The sequence below is a fragment of the Setaria italica genome, chromosome IX (genome assembly GCF_000263155.2).
Source record: "Setaria italica strain Yugu1 chromosome IX, Setaria_italica_v2.0, whole genome shotgun sequence".
Lineage (NCBI taxonomy): Eukaryota > Viridiplantae > Streptophyta > Magnoliopsida > Poales > Poaceae > Setaria > Setaria italica.
This window is the reverse complement of record NC_028458.1, coordinates 49715507-49729441: the sequence shown is the minus strand read 5'-3', so window position 1 is coordinate 49729441 and position 13935 is coordinate 49715507. Positions and strand designations below refer to the sequence as shown.

At 46.9% G+C, this 13935-nt stretch overlaps 3 protein-coding genes and 1 non-coding gene across 5 annotated transcripts; 3 read left to right on the top strand and 1 right to left on the bottom strand.

Annotated features, from left to right (window-relative positions):
- The first annotated feature begins 253 nt into the window (after window positions 1-253).
- LOC101776751 lies at window positions 254-6609 on the top strand. Of its 2 annotated transcripts, none has more exons than XM_004984715.4 (5): window positions 254-652; window positions 2493-2548; window positions 2892-4883; window positions 5194-5464; window positions 5545-6609. In XM_004984715.4, the coding sequence occupies exons 1-5, from the start codon at window positions 553-555 to the stop codon at window positions 6186-6188; spliced, it is 3063 nt and encodes a 1020-aa protein (XP_004984772.1). In that variant the 5' UTR covers window positions 254-552; the 3' UTR covers window positions 6189-6609. The 2 variants fall into 2 exon arrangements, with proteins under 2 accessions (XP_004984772.1, XP_004984773.1); XM_004984716.4 differs by having other exon boundaries at window positions 5206-5464; window positions 5545-6188.
- A 133-nt stretch (window positions 6610-6742) lies between these two features.
- Window positions 6743-8444, top strand: LOC101777439 (dirigent protein 24). Its single transcript, XM_004984717.3, has one exon. It carries the CDS (start codon window positions 7219-7221, stop codon window positions 8239-8241), a length of 1023 nt encoding a protein of 340 aa, XP_004984774.1. The 5' UTR covers window positions 6743-7218; the 3' UTR covers window positions 8242-8444.
- Window positions 8445-8489: 45 nt separating this feature from the next.
- LOC101777850 (UDP-glucuronic acid decarboxylase 1) lies at window positions 8490-11518 on the bottom strand. Its single transcript, XM_004984718.3, has 7 exons — window positions 10887-11518; window positions 10502-10649; window positions 10296-10375; window positions 9574-9657; window positions 9413-9487; window positions 9050-9142; window positions 8490-8940 (listed from the first exon to the last, which is right to left on the bottom strand). Exons 1-7 carry the CDS (start codon window positions 11433-11435, stop codon window positions 8749-8751), a joined length of 1221 nt encoding a protein of 406 aa, XP_004984775.1. The 5' UTR covers window positions 11436-11518; the 3' UTR covers window positions 8490-8748.
- A 178-nt stretch (window positions 11519-11696) lies between these two features.
- Window positions 11697-11770, top strand: TRNAR-UCG. Its single transcript has one exon. It is a non-coding gene; the product is annotated as a tRNA-Arg (tRNA).
- The last annotated feature ends 2165 nt before the right edge of the window (window positions 11771-13935 follow it).

The following is a 13935-nucleotide window of genomic DNA, read 5'->3' as shown; positions in this document are numbered from 1 at the left end:
GAGGAGTAATGAGGGGTAAAGTTGTCAATTACAACCTAAGGTGTTAAATTTTAACAGATCATCCAAACACCTCAAGATACTAAAGTTTAACACCTTTATTTGAGGGTGTTAAAGTTTAACACCCTGTTAAATTTTAACACGCCCTTCCCAAACAGGGCCTTAATTGAGTAGAGATACTGTACAACTGGTGGATATATACTTGAAAAAGAGATAGAGTGACAAGGATTGTAGATAGAGAGAGAAGGGGAGAAGAAACTGAAAGATACAAAACCCCACATAGGTAAGCGAGATTTTAGAGAGAGAAACAGGCCACCAGCGCTCCGTCCAGAGAGGAGAGGCTAGAGAGAGACAAGGAACGGGCAGACGAAAACAAACAGGTCTATTTCCCCGTCGTCGTCCACTTCCGGTCCTCTCCCTCCCACTCAAAATCGACTCGCCCGTTTAGCTCTCAGAGTCCACCACTCTCTATCCCGCCCCCCCACTTTGCGCCCGGCGGATGAGAGATTGCTTCGTCGCCGCAACCGGTCGGGCTCAGGAACGGGGGAGGTGAGCATGGCGAGCATTGCGCGAGGCAGATCGCGGCGGAGAGAGAGCGACGGGTCGTCGGAGCGGAATGCGGCGCGCTCCACCGTTACCAGCCCCGATCACCACGGTACGCGCTTGCCCACTTTCTTGTTGTAGATTCCTTTGGTGCTGCTTGATTTCTCTTTTGAAATTTCGGGTTTTTTTCTGCGCAAGTTTTTGTTTTTTTTTTTTGGTAGGGAGTCCATGTGATGAAGATCCCATCTTTGATCTTGGACAGTGATGGTTGTTGGGGTTATTTTTCTCTTGCTTCATCCTTATGAGATTAGGACTTAGTTTTCGTTTCCCCCCCTTTGTAGTTCTGGTGCTGCTATCGGGAGCTTGGGGTTGCTTGCACATTCGTCAAAATCCATTTTTAGGTTGCGCTTTGTGTTTTGAATTAAATCCCGTCTTTTCACCGTCATCTCCACTTCGTATGGGTGAAGTTTGGTGTTGGAAAGCACGTCCTTTTCCGGGTTTGTGCACATTAGCTAATAATATGATTTCTTAGGACAAATAGTTTGGCATAAATCAACTTAGTTCTTGAAGATTTGACATAACTGAGTGAAAGGGCCTGCAATCTTTTCTAACCTTGTTTTTTGCTGCGGGGACATAGCTTTCTCGTGGACTTTAGGTCTTAGTCATGCCTTTATTGGAGAGAGAAAGATTCTTGCTTCCAATTTCAAACCATTTTGGCGGACAATTCTTTTCTATTGTTTATTGTCCTTTCATTTGAAGCTGCAGTGGCCTAGATTCTGCACGAGTTCTAGGCCAATTTTAAAAACCAAGCGCGAAAAGGATGTAATTTCCCATCCAGTTTTGCCGTATTTGGAATAAACTTCTACATCATGGGATGCCATGAATTATTGGAGCACTGTAGATTGTGGAATTTATAGTTGCATAAATGAAATGTATGATGTTGTCAACTTGTCAATTCCCACAAGATCACGCAAAGAAACCTCACTTGTCCGTAATTTGCTGGATATGTAAGTTAAAGCATTAAATTATTCTATCCCGTGTACTCTTGGCTGTTGGATGCCGTGATGGTTCATGGCCAAGTGGTCTTCACTTCCTATGCTAATGGCTAAGCAAATATTTGATAAACATGGATTTGTCACTTAGTCATAGAAGAGAAGTACAGCTTTTTTAATCACTAACGGTGAAACTTGCTCTGGATCCCTTCTGCTTGTTCTATAAAGGAAGTACTTGGGGTAGTAGAAATTCAGTCAACTGCCATGTGGAATTGAAGCAAATACTGTGCACTATTCTTCATGGTTCCTATTTGCTGGGTGGTCCTACAAAGCTTGTACCTTGTCAGTGTAGTTCTGGCCTGTTGCATCTCCTTACTTGTGATGTGTCCTTCAAAGAGGCTCCATGTGATGGAAGGTTATGTAGCTATATAGTTGTAGCAGCAATGACGTACTTACATGGTGAGGGCCCCCCTGATTCCACCAGTGATGTCCCTAAAGAGATTTAGTATTGTGCAAATGTTTCAACAAATATTCTGCGGGCGTTCCAGAAAGTTATGGTTTGTGGACGAGCTGATGATTGCCATTGCTTCAATTCTAAATTGCAAAATGAAGTTGTACGGGTTTGTTAAGAAAGAAATGGCAACTTGGGAACTCGCTGCATGAACAATTTGAATCTTTGATGTTTATGGATGCTTATGCTTGCTTTTGATGCACCCTTCTCTCATATATCTAGTTCCATAGTAATTTCTAGTAAATTCTCTCCTTACGAAGACTGCCTGATCGAGCCCAACAACTGATATCTTCGTATTTATTTTACCTTTAGGTGGAGTCTAGGAACAAATGAATTGCATTTGCAACCTTTCCTTCGTGGTCTTACAAATCCAGCTCAGCATGTTACTACTGTTGCCATTCTGGTTTTGACCTGCGAATATTAATTTCTATTTCTTTGCTTTTGAACAGGAGTTGTGCCTTCTAGGAAACAAGCAACTTGTCCAGGGATACTATCTGATTCTATGGTGAGTCATCTGTATTTAGTAGAAGATGTATATCATATGAATATGATTCACATGCTTGGAATTAAAGAGCTCAAGACTTATTGAAACTATGCCATAAAACTGACAGCATAAAGCTGAGGTGCATATACTATTGGTGTATTTTTAAACATGTCTTAAATGGTATGCTTTATTGTATCAAGTGAAATTTGCTGTAATTATTTATGAGGATTAATCGTATTCAGTTTGCATCTTCATCTATTAAACTTTACACTTTTATTAACTGATTATTTGTTGAATTTACTTTGCCAATGTAAGAGCTAACTAATGAATTGTTATGCCCTCTCTCTTTTTTTTTCCGTCTCAGTTTGCTGCGGTTAACAGGCAAAGTAAATCAAGAAAAGGCAGTGCTGTACCAATGAAAATGCTAATAGACGAAGAATTCTCAAATGATGTCAATGCTAGGCACATTTCACCAGGTGCTGTAGGGAGGTTAATGGGTCTTGATTCGCTGCCTTCATCTGGAACCCATAACCAGCATATATATACCCGAAGTCATGCACCAAAGACTTCACCTGTTGGTTTTCATGATCGAGATGGTTTACATGAAAGCATTCCACACAGGAGAAGTGCAGATGATATAATTGATGTTTTCGAAGTTATGGAGGCCACAAAAACAAAGATGCACCGGAGCCCAAGATCTAAAAATGGAAATACAAGTTCCAGATCTGACAAGACTGACAGTGCTGATATAGATTTCATAAGGCAGAAATTTATAGATGCCAAGCGTCTTTCTACTGATGAATCCCTTCATATGTCAGAAGAATTTAATGAGACACTTGATGCATTAGTATCTAACAGGGATGTTTTGTTGGAATTTCTTCAAAAATTTGATCCTGTTGTCAGAAGGGACCTGCATAAGCGTGATTCTCCATCCTCTACCGCAAACTGCATAACGATATTGAAGCCATCTCGAAGAAATCAAAGTACTGCCACTGAGAGCAACTTCAGTGAGCAAAAGGAAGTGAAACATTCTTTGAGGAAGCCATATCCTAACGTGTCCTATCAATCCCTAAAAGAAGAGTCTGGTTCATTGAGGCAGAAACTGTCAAGGTCTGGTCACCATGAAAATGCTGGAAATCAAGGCTGTCCCACCCGGATTGTTGTCTTGAAGCCAAGTCTTGAGAAACCCCATGATGTTGAAGGAGCCCTTCCCCTGCATCATGAAATCTCTCATTCTGATTATAGGAAGCACAAAGAATATCAGGATGTTGGTAGATGGAGTCCGTATACTGAAGATTACATGTGTCAGGTGCCCCTTGGAGATTCTGAAACATTAGGCCGTATGGGGAAGGGATCTAGAGAAATTGCTAGGGAGATCACCAAACAAATGAGAGCTGCTAGGGGTGGAAGTAGGAAACATGTTGTCAACTCAGAGACCATAACTTTTGCTTCAGATGAAAGGTCACAGTTCCTGTCATCTGTTTCTAAGCACAAGACTCCAGAGGCAATTCATAGATCTTCTGAGATATGTGATGTTTGGCCTTCTTCCAGCTTCAACTCTTCACCAACATATTCAGCTGAAACATCAGTAAGCAAGGAAGCAAAGAGACACCTCTCTAACAGATGGAAGAAGACCCATCAGTGTCAGGATCAAGTAACTGATAGTGATGGCTTCAGCACACTTGGGGATGTGCTTGCTCTCTCAGATCAGGAAGCATCAAAAGTTGCTACCCACAAAATGGCATGCAGGAAATGTCCCAAGGGAGAAGTTCAGAGTGATAGAATGCAAGGCTCATGCATCTATCCTCTTGGCATCAGCAGCAATGATGGATGGAGAGACACGGCTGCTAGTAAATTGACAAGGTCCAAATCTCTTCCACCATCCTTCATCCGCGGAGTTCAAAAGTCGAACAATAGAAAACGAGCTGGTAGTGTTAGGTATAATGAGTTTTCGATGCTTAAAGATGTTCTGAAGGTGGGACCGCACTATTCTGAGTATGCATGTCGTGGCAGGCAAAGACAATCTCTGGGTAGAGATTCTACAATACATGGTGATGAATCTGATCTGATGTCTCCAGATAATGAGGAAACAATGGTAGTTGAACGTGAGATACATGTAAATTACGAGGAGCCAGTTAATATTACTGCCGTGCCAGATACATCTGAACAGTCACTGCATCCTGCAAATCTTGACCATGAACTAGATGCAGTAGGTGTTCTGGCTACCAGTTCTGCAATCCCTGGCAGTAATAGAACACCTCTTTCTTCTACTGCACAGAACCAGCAAATGCTTAAACAGACAGCAGCAGCAGCATTAGATGAATGCCTTCTCGACCCTAATCTTGATGAGATTAAGGTACGAATACCCTTATTGCATTATTTCTTCCTCTCGTTCACTCTAGCAAATCTTCAATCATGTGAGCACTTTCTTTTGAGCAAACCGTTTGAATTTCTTCTGATTTGTTGTACTAAGGTTCCAAGATGCCATTCCTTATTTTTTTTAATTTACTTTTAGTTTGCACTCAGTGTTCTGCTGGAAGTGTGAAATGTGCACTACTCAAAAACACTGATTTCTCCGTTTTAACATGTGCATACTATTATAGCCTTCGCTGTCATTTGAGGGTTTGCTTGGTTTTTCCCATGTCACGCTTAATAACTGCTAGCAGTTTTCAATTCAGGATGAGCCGATTGAATACCATCAAGCTGATGATTACCCAACCATTTATGATCCCATGATAGAATCAGATTCTCTTGTGGGGATTGATCATCGCCAAGGGGATGGCAATCAAACCCTTTGTATTCCACCTAATGGATCCGAATCGCCAACAAGCTCAAACAAAGATGACCAGCAAAGTCCAGTGTCTGTTCTTGAATCTTCCATGGACGCTGAAGATGTTTACTCAGGAGATTTTGAGAAAATTAGCGCAGATCTTCAAGGCAAGTGATCGGGGTTTTTTTTTTCTGATTTTTCTTCCTTAATCTCAGTTCTTGGATTTGATTTATTGTAAATATTGCAGAGCTCAGAATGCAACTTCGGCTTCTCAAGAGGGAGACTACGGATGGTGGAGATGACACTGAGCTTTTTATATTGAGTGACAATGAGACAGCATGTCAGCCTCTTCCTGAAATGGAGGAATCCCATGCTTTTAGGGATGAAGAAGAGGGGGATTTCTCCTACGTGCTTGATATGCTTACTGGTTTGGGCATTCATGCTGCCAACCAGGATGAGCTGCTTGAAAACTGCTACTTACTGGAGTGTCCTGCAGGCGCTGATTTATATGATGAACTTGAAAACAAGTACAGCAGCCTCATTTTATGGCCACCAGCTGAGAGGAAGCTATTGTTTGACATCACAAGTGCTGTTCTCAGGGATATAATCACCTCTCTAATGCAGAGTTGCTCAAAGGGATTGTTGAGGATGTGCTTGCCTGGTTGGGACCATGAAGAGTTTGCTGAGATGGTGTGGCAAAGGGTGGTCCAGCTACGGCAAGAGATGGTGTTTAATCAGGAAAGCCTACTCTTGAGTGTTGAGTGGGCTAGTTCTGAAGACGGTGCCTATCTGGTTGGGAGCGATATTGGTTGTATCTTGCAAGAAGATCTCCTAGAGGAAATCATAGCTGACTTCTTGGGGGTGGCTAAATCCACCAAGCTCTGTGGCTAGAGATGACCAATGTTTTGCACCAATAGCCATCGTAAGCATATGCATATGGATCGATGGCTGGTGAAAATCCGGTGAAAGGAGCCATCGATGAATCGCTATAGAGGCTGATAATTACAGGAATTCACCACATGGCTACTGAAGTGGATGGGCTTAAATGGCTGTAGGTAGATATTGGAGCACCAAAAACAAGCGGGATCCCCAGTTGGACCTGGTTGTATCATGTATATGTTACCATTTTGCTCCCAACTCAATAACGTAGTCCTGGAGGCTTTCCCTCCAAACTCGGGAAGGCGAATTTTTCTTCTTTTTCTGGCTGGTATAATAGTGAAATAGAAATGTACAATTTTGGTATTAAGGTACTGTGTAAATTAATCTCTGCTGGCATTTATATGTTTATTGTTACATGCAATAGTGACTGTTAGTCCAGTTATTGCGATCTGACAATGTTAGTTCTTGTGCTGTGCCCTGTGCTTTGGGGGATATGGCATGCTCATGTGGAAGAAGCAGCTTATGCAAAAGAGCAATGTCCAACCCTGCGCAAGTGTACATGAAGAGCTGGTGCGTGTGCCTATGCTCTGCGATGACCATAGTGATCTACTGGGGCTTGTTGGATCGAGCGGCTGAACACGCTGCGAGCATTTTGGTACGCCGTTCACAGCAGCAACTTGATCTGCGCGGACGGGCGGGCGCACGTTGCAAACTCGCAGGGCAAGGCAAAACCACTCCCCGATCAGCACACCTGCCCGTGCGTCGCTGGTCATCTGAGCGCCTCGGTTCCTGTCCCTCCCAACTGCTCCTCGCTTCTCAGGGGTTTAGGTTCCTGGACGTCCTCGCACAACTAACACACAACACCGCCAACAAGCAACTCCACCAAGCTTGAAACGTCCCATATAAATCTTGCAGCTCGCAACGCCATGAACAGCAGCTAGCACAGGCGATTCACTGATCGACAGCTGATTGCCTACGCGACACATTGATCGCTCTTGTCCAGGGACATTCAAGTCTGCTTTGCGACACGGCCGTTGCCGTCATGGCCACCAGGAACGCGGTGCAAGCCGTCAGGGCGGCGCTGTACCTGGCGCTCGCGCTCGCCGTGGCGAACTGCGCGTTCGCCGGCCGCGTCCTCGACGAGCAGCCTCAGCCTGCCGCTCCAGCGGAGGCTCCCCTGCCTGACGACCCGCTGCCCGCCCCCACGGACCCCCCCACCGACCCAGTGGTGGTGGCGCCAGCGGCCGGCCCAGCAGCCGCGGGCGCCGCGGGGGCTGCGACTGCCGGTGCCGCCGCGACGGGCAACGCCGCAGGAGCTGCCAGCGGTGGCGCTGCAGCTGCGAACGTCGGAGCCGCCGGCGCGGGCGCGGGTGACCACCCGCTGACGTTCTTCATGCACGACATCCTGGGGGGCTCGCAGCCGTCGGGGCGCATCGTGACCGGCGTGGTGGCGAGCGCGGCGGCCAACGGGCAGCTCCCGTTCGCGCGCCCCAACACCAACATCTTCCCGATCCAGGGCGCGGTGCCGCTGCCGCAGGGCGCCACCAGCCTCATCAACGGCAACAACGCCCCCTACGTCGCGGGGCTCGGCGGCACCTCCGGCGGCGGCGTCCTCGTCCAGAACAACGGCAACCCCGTCAACGGCGGCAACAAGAACATCCCCTTCGTCAACGCCGGGGACCTCCCCTCGGGCGTCACGCTCCAGAACCTCCTCTTCGGCACCACCACCGTCATCGACGACGAGCTCACCGAGGGCCACGAGCTCGGCGCCGGGGTCATCGGCAGGGCGCAGGGGTTCTACGTCGCCAGCTCACAGGACGGCACCAGCAAGACCATCGTGCTCACGGCCATGTTCGAGGGCCCCGACGCGCCGCACGGCGACACGCTCAGCTTCTTCGGGGTCCACCGGATGGCCGCGCCCGAGTCACACATCGCCATCATCGGGGGCACAGGCAAGTACGAGAACGCCAAGGGATTCGCCGCCATCCAGACGCTGCACCCCGGCGACGAGCACACCACCGACGGCGTCGAGACCCTGCTCCAGTTCAACATCCACCTCATTTGAGCCGCTCCATTGCAAGCTCTTGTCCTTCCGGGTTACGATGCTTTGCAGTTTCGTGCAGCGTTTGAATTTTCAAGTATGCCACTTTTCTGCCAGCATGTATGTAATGTGATAGGTGCTTCGATCGCATCAGCAAATTGTGATATTGTATGGAGTAAATTAAGTATCTTTAATATGAAATCTCCCAGAAAGGCAGTGAAATGAGACTCCGAAATCCTCAAATGGAACTGAGTGAGCTGCAAGACACAATGTAAAACAGAAAAAAGACTGGTTATGTAGATACTAAACTGTTCACTGAAAGGCTACAGTTTTGATAACAACTCGAACATGTAATTCTATGGCAAAGTTTATGTATCAACGATACCGAAACAAAAGAACAGATGTCCTATCACAAAAAAGAAATTGCCCTGGAGGAAGAAAATATAGGCAAGTGATCCTTCATCTGAGCTTTGTTGAGGCACCGGATCCGTCAGTATGATACAGTATTCTGAGTTCGGTAGCCCCTGCTCCTCATTTCTCATCCATTATACGTTTCTGGAAGTCCGAGACCATACGCGGCAGGCCTTGTTTCAGCGAGATTTTGGGCTCCCAATTGAGAAGAGCTTTGGCCTTAGAGATGTCAGGTTTTCTCATTTGTGGATCATCTGCAGTGTTGGGTTTGAACTCGACAGATGCGCCAGGGTCGATTGTTTCTTTTACCACCTGTAGCGAAATAGTGCAGTGTCATGATTCCTGGTAGGTGTATTGTAGACAAGAATCCGAGGTATTTTCAAAGAATAATGGGTATATAACTTCAGTATCAAGAGCAGACCTGTGCAAGCTCCAGCATTGTAAATTCTCCAGGATTTCCCAAGTTGAAAGGTCCAATATGGTCACTTTCCATCAGAGTTACCAACCCATCAACCTATAAATTCGTATATGTGTAAATTTTTCAGATCTGAATATGGCAAACATGAACTTTCAGCAGAAAAAAAGATAAAAAATAAAAACTGGTCAACTAAGAACAAAGTTGAGGAAAATAAAGAACAATGCATGCACTTCTGCATTATGGCGCGTGAAATATTTATCAGGGCAGGAGATCAGAATTATGGCGCCATAATCCGTAAATGCATTAACTGGTAGTTCTGGTATAAATAAACAAATGCACAAAAAACCATGCATAAGTTATAAGTACCAAATCTGAAACATATTGAAAGCTCCGAGTCTGTATTCCATCACCATATACTGTCATTGGTTGTTTCCGCAGAGCCTGAAAATGAGACAATGTCCAACTTTAGGTAATGCTGAACTTTATGATACTCTTCTCCTATAAATCAGAACCATAATGAGACAAACCTGTGCAACAAAGTTGCTAACAACTCGACCATCATCTAAACACATACGAGGGCCATATGTGTTGAATATGCGAGCAATCCTCACCTGAGGGAAGCAGTCTTATGTCAAAGCTTCCTTCAAGAAGTGGAATACAGATAAAGCTCACATATAACTCATAAGCAGAAGCAGAATTGCAGCATTTAAACTAAGGCTGTACTAAGATCTTGCTAAAAATGAAAACCAGAAATCAAAATTCCAAAGCTCCAAAGTACCAGAGGATCCGATCAATTAGCACTTCAGCAGCTTAATGTAATGCAACATCCCTTCCTGACAACCCTCCATCTATAAATAATGAGTGGTCGCTATTTTGAATATACACCCGAGATAAAGTTAAGAAAAGACATCTTTCTCAAATTTAACAATGGACCAATTTTTGGACAACCTTTAATGCCACATACTATGAAGATAATCATTTCTTTTTTACAAATCCATAGCAATATACTTAATCTTAATGATTACCCAAAATGAAGTGTAAGAGAAAGTAATATATGCAAGAGGGCATGCATCGCTCATGCTCAATATTTGACATGTGCGTGCAGCTCAATTGCAAAACTTACCAAATGGTCATAACATTTGTTTGACCGTACATGATTGACATATGACAATTTTTAAAAGGTCCTATATATTGCCAACAAGATGGTCTGTAGTTAGACCTGATCCCTACTCAGAAACTGAAGCTTTACCTCCACACCAGCACCACGATGATAATCCATGGTAAGAGTTTCTGCTGTTCTCTTCCCCTCGTCATAACAGCTCCTAACACCTGCACATTATAGCATAGCGGCATATAACACAATGTAGTGGACTTAGAGAGACTCAAATGGGCCATACTCCCAAGGTATGTCTTGCTTATGATAAATGTTTCTTCCTTGAGACAAAATTAGCACACCTATGGGATTTACATGGCCCCAGTAGCTCTCCTTCTGTGGATGCTCAAGTGGATCACCATACACCTCACTGGTACTAGTCAGCAAGAACCGGGCCCCAACCCTCTTAGCCAGTCCAAGCATGTTCAAGGTCCCCATGACATTTGTCTTGTGCATCATTGGTTAAGGAAACAATTCGAAGAAAGCAAAATAAGAACAAAACAAACAGATGTAAAATTCCGGTTCTTCCCGGCAACGAAGGCACGCAAAATTCTAAATCCCCCCATGTGAAATGTGCATCATTGAAGTATAAGACTGGCATAGGAAATCCTATCCATACGAATAAATGAACAACTGACAAGGAAGCGACCCTCAAAAAAAAAACTGACAAGGAAGCGGGAAGGATATGATGGTCTTGATGGGGTTGAATTTGTAGTGCACGGGGGATGCGGGGCAGGCGAGGTGGTAGATCTGGTCCACCTCGAGGAGGATTGGCTCGACGACGTCGTGGCGGATGAGCTCGAATCGCGGGTTTCCGAGGTGGTGCGCGACGTTGTCCTTGCGGCCCGTGAAGAAGTTGTCGACGACGATGACGCTGTCCCCACGGGCGAGGAGCTTGTCGACGAGGTGGCTCCCGACGAACCCAGCGCCGCCGGTGACGACGACGCGCAGGGAGGGTTTCCTGACGCCTACGGGTAGGCGGCGCACGCCGCCGCGGGGGATTTTTCGGGCGACGGCGACGGCGATGTTGGTAGCGGAGGAGGAGCCGGCGGCGCGATGCTGGGTGAGGGACGGGTAGAGGAGGAAGAAGGAAGAGGCGAGGAGGAAGCCGAGGAGGACGAAGAGGAGGCGCTTCTCCCGGAGGAGGTAGGAGGCGAGGGTGCGGGAGAGTGAGGTGCGGTGGTGGTGCGGCCGGTGCTGCTTGCTCATGCTCGACTGCCGGTGCAGCTGCTTCATCGCGGGGTGGGTCGCGCCCTCTCGCCGGAGGCGGAGAAGAGTGGTGGGCGGGGCGAGGGGAGGCGCAGGTGCGGGGGGAGTGGCACGTGTGATGCGGAGGGGAGCGTGGGCCCCGCAGCTGCCGAATCGAATGAGATGCTTCCTGGCGCGGTGGCTTGTCCCCCGCAGATGCCGCACGTGCGTGGAATCGTTCTCCACTGTCCTTAGATTCGATGTTGTAAAATACTATATTTAATTTGAGAAAAAATAGTTTCACTCATCGACCGCATAGCGCAGTGGATTAGCGCGTCTGACTTCGGATCAGAAGGTCGTGAGTTCGACTCTCACTGTGGTCGTGTTTTTATAATATATGCTTTTTCGCTTTTTGAGGCTACTCTGCTTTTACTTGTGTATATACAGTACGGCATGTGGACTATACGAGAATAGTCTATGCGAGCGGGCGGTAGAACTCCGCGCGCGTTACGGTTTTCGACTCCCAACAGAATACAGTATATATCTATCAGCTATGGCGACGGAGAACCAGGGAAAAACTTTGTCGTAGTTGGGACATATCTTTTTTTTTTTTGAGATCTCAGTTGGGACATGTCGGCTTGAGGAAGTTTGCTATTGTGAGACGGTTAAGGCCACCCCTAAACTCCTGGACCAGTCTATCAACATGGTTCTCTCGACGTGCCCTAGTATACTCTACTTGTTCACCTGTGTCAGTTTGGAGTACGATCAGCTCACCGGGAGGATCGCCCTCCCAATTCGAAGTTTTTTCCTGAAAGTTTCAACCGTCGTTGACTATGACAACAGTCACGACCGACTGTCAAACTACTCAAAAACATTATGGGAAACCTTGTTGCTCATTCTTTACTTGCCTTTGAGGCTTTAGCTAGCTATATCCATCAACGGATTCATTTTAGACTGTTGAGAAAGAGTTGGCTCACAGCGGTTCCAATGATTCAGTGGAACACAGAGATTGTGTAATAGGACTAGAAAGAGGCATGTATGGTATAAGTAAGAAATAGGTTACGGCAGTCCTTCTTCACCATCGGCACGAGCAACGCTGGCGCGTACAAGTCGCCTTGACTCGAACCTCGCCTGGGATGTACCACTATAGATACGGCAAGATGGTGAGATCGGATGTGCATCCTGTTGGATAAGTATACTATATGCTACTCTCTTCGTCTCAAATTACAATTCATTTTGATTTTTCTAGGTATATAGCTTTTGCTACGTATCTAGGCATAGTGTATATCTAGATGCATAGTAAATGTTATGAATCTAAAAAAGTTAAAATAAATAGTAATTTGGGACAGAGGGAGTATACGCTTTAGCAAATAATGTTTGCCCGACTTTTTCGCATGGGATTTCTTTATTTGCTGGTCCATCTTTACGTAATATTTGATTAACCATGGCGTTTTATCTAATAATTCCGTTCGTGTTAATTTGCAGGTCGATTGATACCTTGTATGTCTTGCTGTTGGTATTTGACTACACCTTCATCGCAATCTCGTGGTCTCTTGCGCTGTACGACGACCACCCCCTCGCAGCTCGCTGGAGAACACCGCTATTCTCGGCTAGTAAATTCCCACGGCGTTAATTAGTTTTCATAGCAGCATGGCCTTTTTTTTAGTTGGATGTTTTGCAGCGCCATGTGTGTGTTTCATCATGCATGGTCGCGTACTCTCTTATAATTGAATGCACGAGTCTCAGGTGTGTTGTTTACTTTTTTTTTCTCATATATGAGTGTGCGGCACCTGCAAATGCCAAGTTTCCAATGTCTTCGTTGCGGCGGCAAGGCTTGACGCCAGCACGTACGGGCGACGGCAGCGAGGTCTGGTGCATGCAGCGTGCGCGTGCTGGTGGAGCTACTCACCCAGGCAGCAGGTGGACGGCCGGGTTCGATGGCACCACAGCAGGAGCGCGCCGCCGGATCACCACGGTTTGCTCCAAGCCTCCAGCTTTCGAGCGGCATGTGGAGGGGGGTGCGCTTCAACATGCGGCACGGGAGGAAGCTACTGCTAGGCGCGCGAGGGGGCGGCGGCGCCTCGCGCCACGGCTGTGCACAACAGCAAACGGTGCGGGAGCGAGAGATCGCCGGCGTCGTGCAGGTGCCGTGTCGGCGTGCTGCCCGCGGATGCTGGATGCTGGCAGCCGGCGCCGGCACGGGCGCTGGAGCTGCTGGCGCAGATGGACGGGCACATGCATGGCAATGGCAAGAGCAAGATATGGTGCCCAGTCTCAGTGACCAGCGTTTGCTCGCAGAGCTCATCGTTTCGTCGGAGCCGGGGAACGCCAGGCGGGCACGTAGTGCGACTCCGCGAGCATAGCGGAGAGGCCTCGCTACCATCCGCGCCGATCTTGACCGCACGAGTCCGATTCAACGTTCGGGAGAGGCCCAGGGGGAGAAGAAGCTAGTCAGGCATTCATGACATTCGTTAGGAGTGGAAAAAAGAGTCAATCTCAATCACTGCCCATGACCTTCGTTTTGAAAGGAGAAAAAAAAAAACCCCTC

Excerpts from the sequence above, each read along its gene's own strand:
- LOC101777850 (XM_004984718.3), bottom strand. The coding sequence starts at position 11,435 with ATGAAGCAGCTGCACCGGCAGTCGAGCATGAGCAAGCAGCACCGGCCG. Across the intron at positions 10,376-10,501 it reads GGGCCATGTAAATCCCATAG|GTGTTAGGAGCTGTTATGAC; the intron begins GTGTGCTAATTT and ends TATAATGTGCAG. Across the intron at positions 8,941-9,049 it reads CAATGCTGGAGCTTGCACAG|GTGGTAAAAGAAACAATCGA; the intron begins GTCTGCTCTTGA and ends ATTTCGCTACAG.
- LOC101776751 (XM_004984715.4), top strand. The coding sequence starts at position 553 with ATGGCGAGCATTGCGCGAGGCAGATCGCGGCGGAGAGAGAGCGACGGG. Across the intron at positions 4,884-5,193 it reads CTAATCTTGATGAGATTAAG|TTTTCAATTCAGGATGAGCC; the intron begins GTACGAATACCC and ends AACTGCTAGCAG. Across the intron at positions 5,465-5,544 it reads AATTAGCGCAGATCTTCAAG|AGCTCAGAATGCAACTTCGG; the intron begins GCAAGTGATCGG and ends TAAATATTGCAG.
- LOC101777439 (XM_004984717.3), top strand. The coding sequence starts at position 7,219 with ATGGCCACCAGGAACGCGGTGCAAGCCGTCAGGGCGGCGCTGTACCTG.